The sequence below is a fragment of the Macrobrachium rosenbergii genome, chromosome 2 (assembly GCF_040412425.1).
Source record: "Macrobrachium rosenbergii isolate ZJJX-2024 chromosome 2, ASM4041242v1, whole genome shotgun sequence".
Lineage (NCBI taxonomy): Eukaryota > Metazoa > Arthropoda > Malacostraca > Decapoda > Palaemonidae > Macrobrachium > Macrobrachium rosenbergii.
This window is the reverse complement of record NC_089742.1, coordinates 36,533,013-36,550,545: the sequence shown is the minus strand read 5'-3', so window position 1 is coordinate 36,550,545 and position 17,533 is coordinate 36,533,013. Positions and strand designations below refer to the sequence as shown.

The 17,533-nt window shown below is 36.4% G+C and overlaps 2 protein-coding genes across 2 annotated transcripts in view; one reads left to right on the top strand and one right to left on the bottom strand.

Moving 5' to 3' along the window:
- Positions 1–7,738, top strand: part of LOC136845005 (sialin-like) — a 28,778-nt gene extending 21,040 nt beyond the window's left edge. Inside the window, exons 7-11 of the mRNA XM_067114646.1 lie at positions 413–562; positions 991–1,123; positions 4,576–4,817; positions 5,485–5,614; positions 6,015–7,738. Of these exons, the coding sequence (XP_066970747.1) occupies positions 413–562; positions 991–1,123; positions 4,576–4,817; positions 5,485–5,614; positions 6,015–6,055 (696 nt within the window). The 3' untranslated portion in view covers positions 6,056–7,738. The remainder of the gene's footprint in view (positions 1–412; positions 563–990; positions 1,124–4,575; positions 4,818–5,484; positions 5,615–6,014) is intronic.
- A 1,777-nt stretch (positions 7,739–9,515) lies between these two features.
- LOC136842822 (uncharacterized) lies at positions 9,516–11,636 on the bottom strand. Its single transcript, XM_067110687.1, has 5 exons — positions 11,632–11,636; positions 11,014–11,138; positions 10,451–10,555; positions 9,700–9,834; positions 9,516–9,595 (listed from the first exon to the last, which is right to left on the bottom strand). Exons 1-5 carry the CDS (start codon positions 11,634–11,636, stop codon positions 9,516–9,518), a joined length of 450 nt encoding a protein of 149 aa, XP_066966788.1.
- Between the last annotated feature and the right edge of the window lie 5,897 nt (positions 11,637–17,533).

Here is a 17,533-nt window from a genome sequence, read left to right as displayed (position 1 = left end):
GAAGAACAAATCTTACACTGACTTTGTGTTTTGATCTAGGAAGAATGTAAGAGAAGAGAGAGAGAGAGTACGCAGGAGAATAACAAATCTTTCATTAACTTTATTTTTAGATCTAGGAAGAGAGAGAGAACGCAGAAGAATAAAAGATCTGTCATGAATTTTATGTTCAGATCAATGAGAGAGAGAGAGAGAGAGAGAGAGAGTGTGCGCGAATTGGTGTATGTCATTAAGTTCTAATGAGAATGGTTATGAAATCAAGTTCCTGATTAGACAGAATTAGATCATATCAAGTCAAGCATCAAGGACTGTGTAGCATTGCAACACCGCTTTCCTTAATAAACGAGGAACTGCGTTCAATAAACACCAATTAGTCGTACGACCTTGACTTTAATAGTTTTTTTTCCTTCTGCAGGTTGTGGCCCTTCCCCTGAGGGAGATCTTCACTTCCCTCCCGTTCTGGGGCCTGATGCTCGGCGCCTTCGGGTACGACTACGGGTTCTTCACTCTCCTGACGGAGATCCCGACCTACCTGAAGAATATGCAGCACTTCGACATTAATCAGGTAAAATGACGCCCGGCGGCCCGAGAACCGAAATAACGAAAAGGAAATAATAATAATAATAATAATAATAATAATAATAATAATAATAATAATAATAATAATAAAGGACACATTTAATTTCCACTGGTAAGCATCGTTAATCACCATAGATATTATTATTATTGTTATTAATATTATTATCCTCAGATATTATGATGATGATGATGATTATTATTATTAGTTGTAGTAGTAGCATAAACGAATTTCATGTAAGTTCTTGTATTTCTGTTCTTACGGAGAATCGTACATTCGACATCTGTACTAAAAAAAAAAAAAAAAAAGAAACACCCTCTAAGATTAGATACAAATCTTAGGACTTCCAAATGCATCATAGAATCGGAGGTCATTTCCGAACAAAGAAGGTCATCTGTCCTAATCCCTCCTTGCAGAACGGCCTGCTCTCCGCTCTTCCATTCCTGGCCATGTGGCTGTGGGGATACGTGTGGGGAAGCCTCATGGATTACCTGACGAGGACAGGCAAACTCACCATCATCACCGTCAGGCGTCTCTCCATGTCTGTGGGTAAGGATTTCTAGGACGAACGAACGAACTCTCTAGCTTACTCATTCATTCACTTATTCCAGTGGGTCTCGGGCCCCATTGTAGATTATACAATAAGATTTAGGCCTAAGACCAAGCGTTGGGACCTATGAGGTCATTCAGCGCTGAAAGGAAAATTAAGAGTAAGAGGGTTTAAAGGTGTAACAGGAGGAAAACCTCGCAGTTGCACTATGAAACAATTATTAAAAGAGGATGAAAGTATGATGGAAGAGAGCATATGAATGGAGTACAGTAAAAGGAATGAAAAGGGTTGCTGCTAGGGGCCGAAGGCACGCTTCAAAGAACCTTAAGTAATGCACTGACAGCACTACTCCCCTACGGGGTCGGGACTCATTGTGAACCATTGCCAGTAGTCGTTTTGCTTCGTTGTTGAATTATATGGTGTGAGAATTTAGGGATTATTTTTGCTCTTAAACTTTCTCTGTCCGTATTTTCCCTCTTGTTTCATTCCCTGTTAATTTATGCTTGGTATTATTTGTTTATTTTTGATAATCAGTTCATGGCCTCACGCCAGAGAGCCTCAAGTCTCACTATGGCCAGGGGCCTCTCACCCCAAATTCCCGAAGGGGGGATAGTGCCGTCAGCGCACCTCATGCAGTGCACTGTAGGCATTACTAAAGGTCCTTTGCAGCGTGCCTTCGGCCCATAGCTACAACCCCTTTCGTTCCTTTTACTGTACCTCCTTTCATATTCTCTTTATTCCATCTTACTTTCCGTCCTCCCCTAACAAATGATTCATAGTGCGAGGTTTTCCCCCTGTTGCACCTTCCAAATCTTTTACTGTCAATTTCCGTTTCAGCGCTGGATGACCTCACAGGCCTTTGGCCTAAATTCTATATTCAGTTCACCTCAATCCAACTGCCTGTCACACGAACCCCCTTAAGTCACTCCTGTTTTGTGCCACTTAGTTCAGTCATCAGAAGACCTACAGGAAGTAGGTAGATTAGGCTACCCCTCCATTTTTCACTGGTATTAATTAATTCCTAAAATGACTTATCTGGTGTGGTAACTATACTTTTGCCCAGTTGATATCAGTAATCAGTAATACGTGATTCTAAGTTCCTCATTGGACGGGTTGGTATCGTTCTCGGCTAGCACTCTGCTGGGCCCGCGTTCGATTCTCCGACCGGCCAATGAAGAAATAGAGGAATTTATTTCTGGATAGAAATTCATTTCTCATTACAATGTGGTTCGGATTCCACAATAAGCTGTAGGTCCGTTGCTAGGCAGTAACCAATTGGTTCTTAGCCACGTAAATAAATCTAATCCTTCCGGGCTAGCCCCTAGGAGAGCTGTTCATTAGCTCAGTGGTCTGGTTGAACTAAGATATACTTAACATAATACGTGGTTCTGATTTTCAAATGTCATTACTTTATTTTCATATAATCTCACCTTCCTTTATCAAGTCATCTCGGTATTTTAAGCCACTCATAAAATGATGCGAGCCTTCTCTCATTAACCTCGGGTTTCGGGGACCCTTGTAGTTGTGACACCAGATAATTACTAATCGGTCAGTCTCCTTATCTCACTGATATATTGCTTGTCTTCATTTTTCTGTTGACGTTTCTCATACCGATATCATTCGTTTTCCTCCTCCCACTGGCGTCATAATATCATTTACCGCACCACTATTGACCTTATTCATTTTTCTTACACAGCTGACATTTTCCTTAACCCTAACTGGTGTTATTAATTTTTCTTACCCCGTTGACGTTGCTCATTTACCTGAACCTCATTGAAATTCTTCCTTTGCCTTACCTACTGGCATTAATCATTTTCCTTACATCATTGTCATTACTTATTTTTTTTTACTCCACGGGCGTTATTATTCCCGAAATTTCCCCGTAGCGGCATTCATTTTCCTTGAAAGATCGACATTATTCATTTTTCTTAACCTATTAGCATTATTCATTAAATGTCCCCGTAGCGTCATTCGTTTTCCTTGAAAGATCGACATTATTAATTTTCTTACCAATTTGGCACTCATAATTCCTTAACGCACTGGCTTATTAATTTTCTTTAAATTACCAATTTGGCATTCATATCCTTAACACACTGCCTTACTCATTTTCTTTAAATTACCAATTTGCCATTCATACCATACACTGCCTTACTCATTTTTCTTTTAAATTACCAATTTGGCACTCATACCCTAACACACTGCCTTACTCATTTCTTTAAATTACCAATTTGCCATTCATACCCTTACACACTGCCTTACTCATTTTCTTTAAATTACCAATTTGGCATTCATACTCTTACACACTGCCTTACTCATTTTCTTTAAATTACCAATTTGCCAGTCATACCCTTACACACTGCTTACTCATTTCTTTTAAATTACCAATTTGCCATTCATACCCATACACACTGCCTTACTCATTTTCTTTAAATTACCAATTTGCACTCATACCCTTACACACTGCCTTACTCATTTTCTTTAAATTACCAATTTGCCACTCATACCCTTACACACTGCCTTACTCATTTTCTTTAAATTACCAATTTGCCATTCATACCACACACACTGCCTTACTCATTTTCTTTAAATTACCAATTTGCCATTCAATAGTCATACCTTACACACTGCCTTACTCATTTTCTTTAAATTACCAATTTGCCATTCATACCCTTTACACACTGCCTTTACATTTTCTTTAAATTACCAATTTGCCATTCATACCCTTTACACACTGCCTTACTCATTTTCTTTAAATTACAATTTGCCATTCATACCCTTAACACACTGCCTTTACTCATTTTTCTTTAAATTACATTTTTCTTTAATTGGCATTCATACTCTTACACACTGCCTTACTCATTTTCTTTAAATTACCAATTTGCCATTCATACCCTTACACACTGCCTTACTCATTTTCTTTAAATTACCAATTTGCCATTCATACCCTTCCACACTGCCTTACTCATTTTCTTTAAATTACCAATTTGGCACTCATACTAATTTGCCATTCATACCCTTACACACTGCCTTACTCATTTTCTTTAAATTACCAATTTGCCATTCATACCCTTACACACTGCCTTACTCATTTTCTTTAAATTACCAATTTGCCATTCATACCCTTACACACTGCCTTACTCATTTTCTTTAAATTACCAATTTGCCATTCATACCCTTAACACACTGCCTTACTCATTTTCTTTAAATTACCAATTTGCCATTCATACCCTTACACACCGCCTTACTCATTTTCTTTAAATTACCAATTTGCCATTCATACCCTTACACACTGCCTTACTCATTTTCTTTAAATTACCAATTTGCCATTCATACCCTTAACACACTGCCTTACTCATTTTCTTTAAATTACCAATTTGGCACTCATACCCTTACACACTGCCTTACTCATTTTCTTAAAAGTATTAAATTCGTTTTCTCCTCCAATTTCCAGCCTTGCACGGTGCCATGTTAAGCCTGATCGTCATGTGCTTCGTGAACTGCAACTCCGGCCTGGCTGTTGCGGTTCTGTGCCTCGCCGTAGGCCTGAGCGGGAGTGCCAACTGCGGCTTCCTGTGCTCGCACCAGGACTTGGCACCCAACTTCGCCGGCACCCTCTTGGGTTTCACCAACACCTTCGGGTCCTTCGCTGGAGTCTTCGCCCCCATGATCACCGGAGCCCTGACGGAGGGGAATGTAAGTGCACAGATTTGGTTTCTCTCCAGATCCAGTTATCTTTTTTTTTTTTCTATTGTTTTCCTGTTATTTTTTCTTTCTATCAGTTTCTGTTATTTTTCTTGCTATGCTTTGTATAGATGTCCTCTTGATTCCAGTCGTTGGGTTAATATATCGAGGAACGGAACTGAATATAAATTAATATTGATGCATTAGACACGGTCTTATAATCTCTCTCTCTCTCTCTTAGTTTCTATTACTTTTCATGTTATACGGTGTATAGTTGTTCATATTTTATTTGCCTTTTATGCATAGATATACAGAAGGAAGGTCACTGAATATAAAGTAATATTGATAAATTATACACAGCATTGTAATCTCTCTCTCTCTCTCAGTTTCTATTACCTTTCTTGTTACAGTGTATAGTTGTTCATATTTTATTTGCCTTCTGTGTATAAATATACCGAGGGACGGTCACTGAATATAAAGTAATATTGATGCATTAAACATAATATTGTTATCTCTCACTCTCTCTCTCTCACACACACACATGCAGTTGTTCATATTTTATTTGTATTTTATGTATAAATATCCCGACTGATGGCCATTGAATAATACATTAAACACAATGTTGTTTTCTCTCTCTCTCACCAATCTGACCATTTTCTCTTATGTTCCTCCCAAACAGCAAACAGTCACCGCTTGGCGGTTCGTGTTCTTGATCACGGTCGGAATGTATCTGGTAACTGGCACGCTCTACATCTGCTTTATTTCCAATAGAACGCAATCTTGGAACGAACCAAAACCTAAACAGAATTGTAAGTAGAATTCGAGTTTTTTTTTTTTTTTTTGTACGTGTGCGAACTTTATTTACGTTTTAAAAAGTTCTATGTTGATGGAAAATACAGTATAGTGTTTTGTAACCTGTTTTTAAATACTTTATTAATTTTTTTACTTTATTAATTTTTTTTAATCTTTTTTGATTGAAAAATTTGGTCGTTTGTGAATTCCTTTGTTTAAAATACTTGCCTTTTGTGTGAACTTTACGCTTTTAAAAGTTTTCGGCTGATGGAAAGATGTAATTTTTTGTTTCCTGCTGTTAAGATTTTGATTCATTGTTTATCTTTCTTTGATTGAGAAATACGATAATTTGTGCATTCCTTTAAAATATCTTTTGTTAGATATTATTATTTTAAAAATCTTGTCATTTCCCATCAGGTGGGAAGTCCAACAACTGCAACGAGGCTAAAGTTAATTGACCTGACCTGGAGAGTGACCTCAGCCGTGACCCATCTCCTGAAGTGATGCGCCTTCTTATATAAAAATTTGGTGAACGTTTCACGAGACTTTCGGGCCTACAAAATTAGAGAGTTCACAGTTTTTTTCGTCCTTCTGACTTGTACCTTCGGAATACGACCTATTCCAGCCATACGTCCGTAAGAAGATGCTATAATTAGTCACCTTTTGCGATATTTTAACGTGGAAGGAGAAAGAGGAAATGAATAAAACTCACGCTTTCCTGTAGGCCTCAAGGACAACTCTCTAGAGGAAGAAGTAGTTATTGTGTATTCAGCAACTTACCTCCCATTTTGAAGGGAGACACTTATTCTCATATATCAGAAATGACATCACCCACATCATGAGGTACCTTAAGCCTCTCATCTCATCTCTCTCTTGCTATATAAATCCTGTGTCAGTAGTATCCCAGTACATATATGATAAATAGTTTATAGTCTACCTTTTGCTAAGTGGACTTACTGTCTGTTGATACTAGTGGCCTTACGTTAATTTTCAGCGTAGTATTCCTGCGAAATACACTTTTCATTAAGTACCTTTAAACTAAAGAATTTACTCCAATAGACGTTTCTCGTATGCTATTAAAATGTTCCCTAGCAGTAGACGTTTCTTAAATTCTGTCAGGTAGCTTACCACGCTAGGCAGATTTTCATAAATTCTCTCACTGTGTTCTATCAGCGTGCCCATATATTACGGACGCTTTCGAGAATGCAATCAATATGTTTCCCTGTAATGTAGATTTAAACTGTCAGTGTACCGCTGTACAACAGAGGTTTTTGTAAAATCAGCCAATTTGTGCCCATCATGTGAAGATTTGTTCACTTTGTATGGGTGCACCCCATACCATAGACGTTTCATTTATTTTTAACATTTTATTCAGATAAAGTGTAGATTTTAGACGTTTCATTTATTTTTAACATTTTATTCCGATAAAGTGTAGATTTTCTACCAGCGTAACCCTTTACCTTCGACATTTTCACAAATTCAATCATCGTATCCCCGCATTGACGTTTTCCCAAAAGTCTACTCATTTCACAGACGTTTTCCCACGGTAATTTCCAAGACAATCCTGCTCAGTGCATTACGTATAGGATAAAAAAAAAAAAATGGCCGTGACACAGGTGATGAACATCGCCTCACAACTCACCATTCTCATTCATCTTTCATTGTACATAGTGAAACCTCATCACGAAGTGTCATTGACTTTTACGTTGCAGTTATTGCAGCCTGAGATGCATAGTGCCACGAAGAAGAATATATATGCTGTGAACCATGTTGTAATTGGCAAGAGGCCGTCTAGCCTGTTTTGCAGCTGTCGGTAGCAGACAGGGCTCTCTGCAAATTGCAGTACCAGCCTGGTCTGGGCTTTCCGCAAAAGCCTGGGATCTTTGTAACTGAGAGAAGGAGCCTGGGCTTCCAAGCGATTTTTCTACATATGGGAACGGAACTTGATTTACAGAGTGGAGGTGAAATTTCCAACTGTCTGTTTTTCAAGTGGTATGGTGTGCGCGCGTGTGTGTATTGCTTACATGAGGTTGCTTGGATGTGTATGTTACGTTTTAATAAAAGGAACTTTCATTCTCAGAAAGATGATATATATATATATATATTGTATATTCAAAGAATAAATATTTTATTTAATGTACCGTCGTAGTTTTCTTCATCCAATTGGTCATTAGCCTAATTTGCTTACAATGAATAGACAAATTTATACATTCACAGCCTGCACAGAGTAAGTATTTATATATACGTATATATATATACGTATATATATATATATATATATATATATATATATACATACATATATAATATATATAATCAACTCCTGTTCATACTTGGTAACAATCACCTCAAAAATGGATTAAAAAAATGGCTTTTGCATAAGGCGGAAAACACGAAAACTTTACAGTTTATAAATACAAACAATAACAACAACGGTATAAAAACCGTAAAAAAAAAAAAAAAAAGAAATACAACATCACCCTCCGTCCCTTATACCGAAAACGAACGCGTTTCCGGCACAAAAAAAAAAAAAGCAACAGTAGAAACAACAGCAACAGGAGACCACTCAAAAAAAGAAACTGCAACAACGAAGCAGTCACATCATTTCCCTCGACTTTCGAGGCGTTTTCTTAGGAGCATATCCCCTCCCGACGATCCCGACGATCACGGCTCGTGGTGGTGGTGGTGGTGGTGGTGAGGGAGGGGGGAGGCGGGAGGGAGGGGCAATCAAGGACACCTCACCTGTTCGTAGCGCAGGTGAAATCCGCGGTTGTCGAAATCCCCATTTTCCGTCTCTTCGCCGTTCGCCACGACTCCCACTTGGAAGGATTTGCCTGGTTTCAAGAGGCGGCGGAAGAAAAGGTTGTTGGTCAGTTATTAAAAAAAACAAGTGAGGAAAGATACCGATCGGTTGTTAAAAAGAAAGAAAAGTCTTTGTTCAGTTAGACATAAAGGCGCTTTATGGGTGTGTATAAATGTGTATATTTAGACATATACAAATATACATATATATATATGTATATATACATATACATATATACAGTATATGTTTATATATACTCATACATATACAAATATACATATATATGTATGTATATATAAACATGCATATATATACACACATATATATATATGCATACATCCATAGAGAGAGAGAGAGATACGTTATATTCGTGTATATATATTATATTTTTCCTAAATAATATTTAGTCACGTAAAATGATAAAAGCTCAAACAAATAATGTATACACACACACACACACACACACACACACACACACACACATATATATATATATATATATATATATATATATATATATATATATATATATATATAGAAATCTACTCATATATCTATATCTACTGTTATCTATATATATACGCGTTTGTGTGTGTATGTGTATGAATTCACATATGCATGTTTCTATACGTAAAGCAGATGAAGAACTTACTTTGCACTTGATCAGGGAATCTAAAACCACAAATAACGTTTCCTGGTTCTGTCTGACTCCCCACGGTAGCGTTGGCACTAAGGAAAATCAAGTAATCGGTGTGAACGCAGTCACTGTTGATTGTACAATGCCTGAAAAATAAATGGAATTATTTTTAGATACAGTCTTTCTCTCTCTCTCTCTCTCTCTCTCTCTCTCTCTCTCTCTCTCTCTACTGATATATATATATATATATATATATATATATATACATATATATATATACACTATATATATAAGTTCTGAAATTTATATATCTACACACATGCTGAAAATACATATATGTATATATACATATACACTTCTGAGTCAGAAACTTATATATCCACACACATACATACATACGTTATATACATACACATATACATATATATATATATATATGTATATATATATATATATATATATATATATATATATATATCTACAGACACATCCCTTCATAAACGAAATCATATCTAAGACAAATTTGTGCATCACCGACACTGCAAACCAATATAACCACTGCAACCAATATAAAAACACCACTTAATTTGATCTACATTTTTTCCATAAACGCAAGTGAAAAACGAGTGACGAGAAATCATAAGAGCCTCGCTGAATAATACCGTCAGTAATAATAGGAGTTGTCCCCGTGATGCTGAAGGCGTGTGTACCGCCGTGGGCTGCTTGCCAGTTGATGGTACAGTACCCTGGTTCGCGATGAACGCAGATATTGTAGCTCATCTTCAGCTGCCGCGTTCCTGCGGGTGGAAGATTCGGTGAAGGTAGTTTGGTTGATAGAGCAGGCTTCAAGTTTAAGGTTAGAGAGAGAGAGAGAGAGAGAGAGAGAGAGAGAGAGAGAGAGAGGTACTAGTATAAAGGTATTTGGTTGATAGAGTATGCTTCAAGCATAAGGTAAAAAGAGACAGATTGAGGCCACTATTAAAATGTATTTCGATTGATAGGGTACGCCTCACACTTAAGACTAATATATATATATATATATATATATATATATATAATATATATATATATATATATATATATATATATATGTGTGTGTGTGTGTGTGTGTGTTATAGAGAGAGAGAGAGAGAGAGAGAGAGAGAGAGAGAGAGACAGTACTAATATAAAGGCGAACGAAGTTACATGGAGTAACATAGAAGAATGTAGGAATAGGAGAAAACTGTCAGACATATTGATGGTTTTTGAGAAAGACAGAGACAGATTTGATCACAAGTGAAAAGAGAGAATTATCTTGCCCGTAAAACCATAGTAAAAGCACAGAATTCAAGATCTGGACTACCCGTCTATCTGCCTATCTACCTATCCATCTAACTATCTTCTGTTCATTAACATTTATTCAATTTTGCATACCTGGTTTACCATTAGCAGTCGCCGAAGAAGGCAAAACTGGGTGGTAGTTGAAGCTTTTAATCTCTCCAGTAACTCCTCTTAGATTCTGCAGACACCCAGATGGAGCTGTGAGAGTATGACAGAGGTTTGGTTGATTGCATACATACAATTATCCATGCATGCATACATAAGTACACACATATATAATATATATTATATGTTTACATGTGTATATACATATATGTATATACAAACATATATATATATATATATATATATATATATATATACATATACATACATATAAAATTACGTACATGCATACACGTACAAAAATATGGTGATAAACATAAACAAAATGTTTAAATGTATAATCTCGTGAATACCATTGATCTCTTCATGCTTCGAATAATGGCAATGTGACCTTCATCACTTTACACAAAGCAGAAACAGCATTTCCTCGGACAAATCTATTCAGATTAAAACTAACGTTCCTTGGGGTAGTAAGATGTAGGAAATGTGACGCATGAATTTACCATCTAGAAAAAAAAGGCATTATTGTTAACTTGCTTCTCTTTATTTACCCAAGTTGGAAGAAGTGCAGTGTAACTGGTCAATCTTGATATTCCAGGAACTTTGGAGACCAGCTTTGACCGTCACCACGAATAATTTCACTGGCTTTGTGTAATCGTTGATTTGAAAACGTATACTGTAGTAAGATAAAAGAACAAAATATTGAGAAATAAAAAAATAAATATATATATATATATATATATATATATATATATATATATATATATATATATATATATATATATATATATATATATATATAAGAGGTAAACATTGTTTTCCGTGTTTTTTCGTATCTGTAAAGGAAGCCTATCTTTGTATCTGAAAGAGAGAAGGATGGTCACTTCCCTAAATTTAATAAAGTAATATCCCTTTGCCTCAAGTTATTGTTGGGCTTCAATATATATATATATACATACATACATACATATATATATATATATATATATATATATACATTATATATATTAGTATATATATATATATATATATAATAAAGGCAATGCTAATGAAGGAAAATGAAGCAACGGAGTGGTGCTAGGCCTTTCGATTTACAGTCCTTTTTACTTAGATCATTGACTTTATTTATATATACATCACGTTCCATATTTTCGTGATAGTTATATTACCACATTACATACACACACACACACACACACACATATATATATATATATATGTGTGTGTGTGTGTGTGTGTGTGTGTGTGTATAACTCAGTCTCATCACAACGCATCAACCTAAAGTCGAGCATCAAGTCAATAACAAAACAATAATTTTTGTCAGGAGCGAATGGAAAGCTGACCCAATGTCAGCACGGTCTTTAGCCAAAAAAAAAAAAAAAAAAAAAAATCCCACTCACAATGCTGCCCGCTGTTGGCGCCGCAGAGTATCTCATTTGTACCATCGCTGACCACATGCAGGTACTGGTCGACGCAATTCCCCGTAGCGTCCGGCTCCGCTAGGTTGAACTCCTTCAGGTACAGACGAAGCTGCCAAAGAGAACGAAGGTCGTGATGGTTTTCATATGGTGGGTATCGACAATTCATGTGACTTTCTACAAACGTTTGAACATAATTACAACCTTTCACATGTACAAATAAATTTGTAGGTGCAAGTTATATACACCCAAACACACACATACACATATAATATATATATACACATAAACGTTATGCTAAAAATGTCATTTGATATCCAAATCGCGCTACCTCGGGAATGTCACCGGAGGGGAATTATGAGTGATAAATGATTTGGTACCTAAGTGACTCGAACACCCGACAGTACCCACCAACGACTTCCAGTTGACGTTCCAGACCATTCACCAAATCATTAGCACTTACAATTCCCCTCCGGTGATATTCCCGAAATAGTGCAAACTTGATATTAAACGACATTTGTAGCTTAATGATTGCATATTAAATGTGACGGATGTGATAAAAATACAGTGTATATATATATATATATATATATGTATTAATTGTATGGGTTCTCCCCAAGAGTGTGTCAACGAACAGAGTATCTTGGAGCAGCCAATTACGATGAGGGTGACATACCAATTCACCCTAACTATTAACTACCACAATTGACCAACTACCAGGTGCATAAGGTCAACAGAGGCGTAATGCTTGAATTCTAGTGGTATATATATTCAAAGCGCTATGAATAGTGAGGCAATTTCTCGGTACAGCAAAAAGTGTGAGATAGGTTACAAGGAAATAGAAGAAATATCTAGTATGGCCATGTTGAGAGAACGGGGAGAAAAAGTGTCTCCAAAGCGTTTAAAATTAAGAATTATGAAGATGGAGAGGAAGACCAAGGAAGTGATATGTCAACTGAGCATCAGAAACAACGACCGTTATTTTTCAGAAAGCGAAGAGTTCTTGAATCATAGATGTGAATTTCGCACAATACATAAGGAGACTGACATAATGCCAATAAGGTATCGGCGTATGTTTGGGAATTGATCAAGAAGATGTGCGCCTGAAGTATGTCCTTTGTTCAACAGTCGTTGGTTGTACATATACGGTAGGGTGTTTCTCAGCCCGGTGTCAGTTTCCTCTCTCTCTCTTGCATTGTGCATGATCATTTTATTACAAGGTATACAGACAGTATAGAAATACCCTTTGATAAACTGTTAAAAAAAAACAAACGTGTTATAGGCTGTACGCATGTACAGCAGGGTGTTTCCTAGTGCATTATTGGTCTCTCTCTCTCTCTTTCTCTCATCGTGATGCAGTAGGCAGCAGGCATGGGAACGCGATTACCATGATCTCTCCAGGAACCATCCTTGGCAGGCGGGATGGTTATTATCTCCGGTCTTTTAAGTCATCGTACCCAGCCTTTCTGGAAGGTTCTAAGGAGTTGCTTAGACTGTAAAAGTGAGTGTAGAAGTGCCTGTCGTCTTTATCTACGTATGCGTATGGAAAAGTCTAGGTGATATAAATAGAAAATGTGTTCATATTTTCATAAGTCCTCCCACTTTACCGAGCAAGTATCTGGTTGTAATGTCCAGCTGTGCAGTAGAATAGAGATGTAAGCACAAAGAAATAGTTTGTCGCATTGCTACAGATAGAATCTATGCGACTGTTTAGTTTATAGGCATCAAGGTAAGAAATCATGAAAGTAGAGTCACAACTTAGGACATCAATTATAGATAATTACGAGTAAGATGTTACACATGTTACTGTCATTCAGGGTAACTGCAACTTCATTTTGAATTAAAGTGAATATAGAATTTAGGCCAAAGGCCAAGCACTGGGATGTATGAGGTCGTTCAGCGCTGAAACGAAAATTGACAGTAAAAGGTTTGAAAGGTGTTACATGAGGAAAACCTCAACTTTTAGGAGAGGGTGGAAAGTAAGATGGAAGAGAGAGAATATGAAAGGAGGTGCAGTAAAAGGAACGAAAGGGGTTGCAGCTAGGGGCAGAAGGCACGCTGCAAAGAACCTTGAGTAATGCCTACAGCATATGTTCTAAATTAAAAATTATGAAACTAATTTCGATAAAACCGAGAAAATGGCGGCTATTTGAAAGGTTGCTAAGAGGTTAAATAAGATTTATGTACAATGTTAATGTAAAAAAAAATGAAAACGTTCTAATTAACCAAATCTAGGCGTTTTTGTAAGTTCATGGTATCAGGCAAAACAAAAGTCATAGGGAACTTTACTGATTAGGAACCAATAATTTTATATGTGGATAGTGACAAGTTTGACAGCCGATACTTTATCGTTTTTTTAATTGCTTTTGCTATCTTATGAATTAAGGAAAAAGCATAAAATGTTCTTAAATACTGAAAGCATGTATCCTGAGAATTTGACATTATAGTGAATAGTCAAGTGAATAGTTATGATCTTGAATGAAATATTTTTCTCGTTTAACGATAAGAATTAAATAGAAAAAACACACTCAAAAATATGTGTAAAAAAGCAGGGGTGTAAAATAACCCCCTTCGATCTAATACAACAGAAATATTCTGTTTTTCTATTGAAAAAAACATTTAAGCAAACAGGGCTTTAAAAAGAGAGAAAACACAAAACAGACTGAGACGCCAATTCCGGATCTGGAGAAACGCTTACGTAATGAGTAACTAGTTTCATTTTGCGGTCAGAAGCAACTGCTTAGAACCTTCCAGAAAGGCTGGGTACGATGACTTAAAGACTGGAGATGACGTAACCATCCTGCCTGCCAGGGATGGTTCCAGGAGAGATCATGGTAATCATGTTCCTATGCCCTGCTGCATCATGGTGAGAGAGAGAGAGAGAGAGAGAGAGAGAGAGAGAGAGAGAGAGAGGACCAATAATGCACTAGGAAACACCCCATATACTGTACGTGTGTGCAGTCTATGACACGTTTGTTTTTTCACAGTTTATTATAGGGTATTTCTATACTGTAATATAACTTGTAATAAAATGATCATTGCATTGAGAGAGAGAGAGAGAGAGAGAGAGAGAGAGAACTGACACTGGTTAAGAAACACCCTACTGTATATGTACAACCAACAACAATAACATGAGAGAGAGGTCCATATCCTTGGCTGCAGAAGAGCATCTGTGACTTTGCAATATTTACCCATCACAAAAATGCATTTGACGTCATTTCTCGAGAGACGCAAAAGGATTTTTCTACCAAGTGTGCCTCATTTGGCTAGGTCGGCCCATTTAAGTCTTAAATAGGCAACAGTGATTAAGATGCACAGCATTTGGCAGGCCACAAGCGGTCTCCCTATCCCCCCTCTGTTTATTTTTTCTGGGCTTGGTTTCATCCCACCAGTCACAGAGCAGATACGGTGGGTGTGGAGGGATTGGCAAAGGTCTCAGCCAATCACGGAAGAGGACGCATGGGTGGGGTGGTGGATAATCTTGAGAATGACATTAAGTAAAGGCATCGTCCGATGTGATGTTGCCAGTTTGTCTTAAAAAATAGCAGAGGAAGAAGAATGGAAAACAACGATGATGTGACAGATTCCACGAAGCCAAAATGTTATTAGATAATTCAATGACTTTGCGTTATCACTTACGAGAATGAATTGCAAGGAGGAATCCGACAGTGTTTTGGTCCATTACGAGTCACTTTAATTCAGTACAAAAAGTCTGATCTTTAAAATAAACAGATATCAACCTGAATAACGGTTAAAATGATCGTCAAAGAGACCACAAACAAAGACCACTTTGTTTTCATTACCAGAAATCTAGTTCCTAAAACTAATCCTGATTACTTCTTCAATGTCTTGATTTTCAGAATTTCAAATTTTGGGTTTTTTTTATTTCTTTGATACATTTAATTAATATACATTTATACGTTAAGTAGCTTGTATTCGTGCTGATAAGCACGCAAAAGAGTGTAGAAGTTTTGTTTATCCTTTGTTCACTAGCCCCCCAAAAAAACATTAATAAGCGTCGTCTTATGCTTCTATTAAGACAACTGGTCCCACTGACACACACACATAAAATACTGTATATATATATATATATATATATATATATATATATATATATATATATATATATAACTGAATAATAAAATATGGTATATATGATGAATGTCAATAAAAATAAAAGACAAAATCCACGAAGAAAGAGAAACAATGGAGTACTGCAAAGGCCTTTCGACTTATAGTCCTTTCCTTAGCAGCACTTTGCAGTTCTCCATTATTTTTCTTTCCTTCGTGGATTTTGTCTTTATTTATACATATTTATGTATATATATACAAACATATATATACATGTATATGTATATATATACAATATATATATACATATATGTATGTATATATATATATATATATATATATATATATATATACAATATATATATATATTAGTATATATCACAAATATTAAACCTCGGGAACAACTTACCCAACGAAACATAACTGTTAAGTGCTTCGCCACCAGTGGGATTCGAACCGCCGCCTGCTTTAGAAACAACGATGTACAGTGACTCTAGACCACTGAGCTATCAAGGATCGGTGGTTAAAAGTCCCTAAACTTCACGTGTGCTGTTGATAGGTAGAGAAGGAATACGATATTAAAGCAAGCTAACACCATTTTCCAATCATGGGGGCAGAGAATATGTTCAAAGAGAGCGAAACTTCTCGAGCCTCTACTTCATTCGGGAAAGGCAAAAGTTTTAATCACTCTTTCAAACTTCTTCAAAACTTAAGTTTCTAGAAGACCACAAATCGTGGAGAATATTCTTAGGTAAGGCGTATCATCCCTTTAAATAGTTGTAGTAGTCGTTATTTCAATAGCAATAGTAGTGGTAGCAGTAGTAGCAGTTATTACTTGTATCTTGAATTTGATCATTATGATTATTTATTAATTTGTTCATTTATTTTTTCTTTTCTAATAACCGATCTCTTCTTTCTGTATTTCCTATTACCTCCTGTTCCTTCTTTCGAATGAACGCCATTTTATCTGGTAGCTTGAATTTCAAGTCACTGTTTCGTGGGCTTGTTCCACACGAATAGGGTTCATCTTCATCTTAATAATAATAATAATAATAATAATAATAATAATAATAATAATTAATAATAACCTATCGTTGTAGTTAGAAACTTGAATCAAATCCGGGTTAAAGATTACTGACGTTTCTACCTCTGCCTATGTATTAAGTTAGGAGATGCTGTTTTCAATCGTGTCTGTGGGCGTCATGTCAAAAAAAATAAATTTTTTTTAAAGAATTTGATGAAAACTTACACTAGGTGACCCTTCCGGTCGTTACATTTTGGTTAGTATCAATAAAATGTCGACAAATTGTTGTCCTGGCCATTTCGTCCCTTTTCAGTTATCTGTAAAAGGAAACTATTGCGCCAGCTTTGCCTGTCCGTCCGCACTTTATTCTGTCCGCCTTCAGATCTTGAAAATTACTAAGGCAATAGGGCTGCAAATTGGTATGTTGACCATCCACCCTCCAATCATCAAATATACCAAATTGCAGCCCTCTAGCCTCAGTAGTTTTTATTTTATTTAAGGTTAAAGTTAGCCATACTCGTGCGTCTGGCAACGATGTAGGATAGGCCACCACTGGGC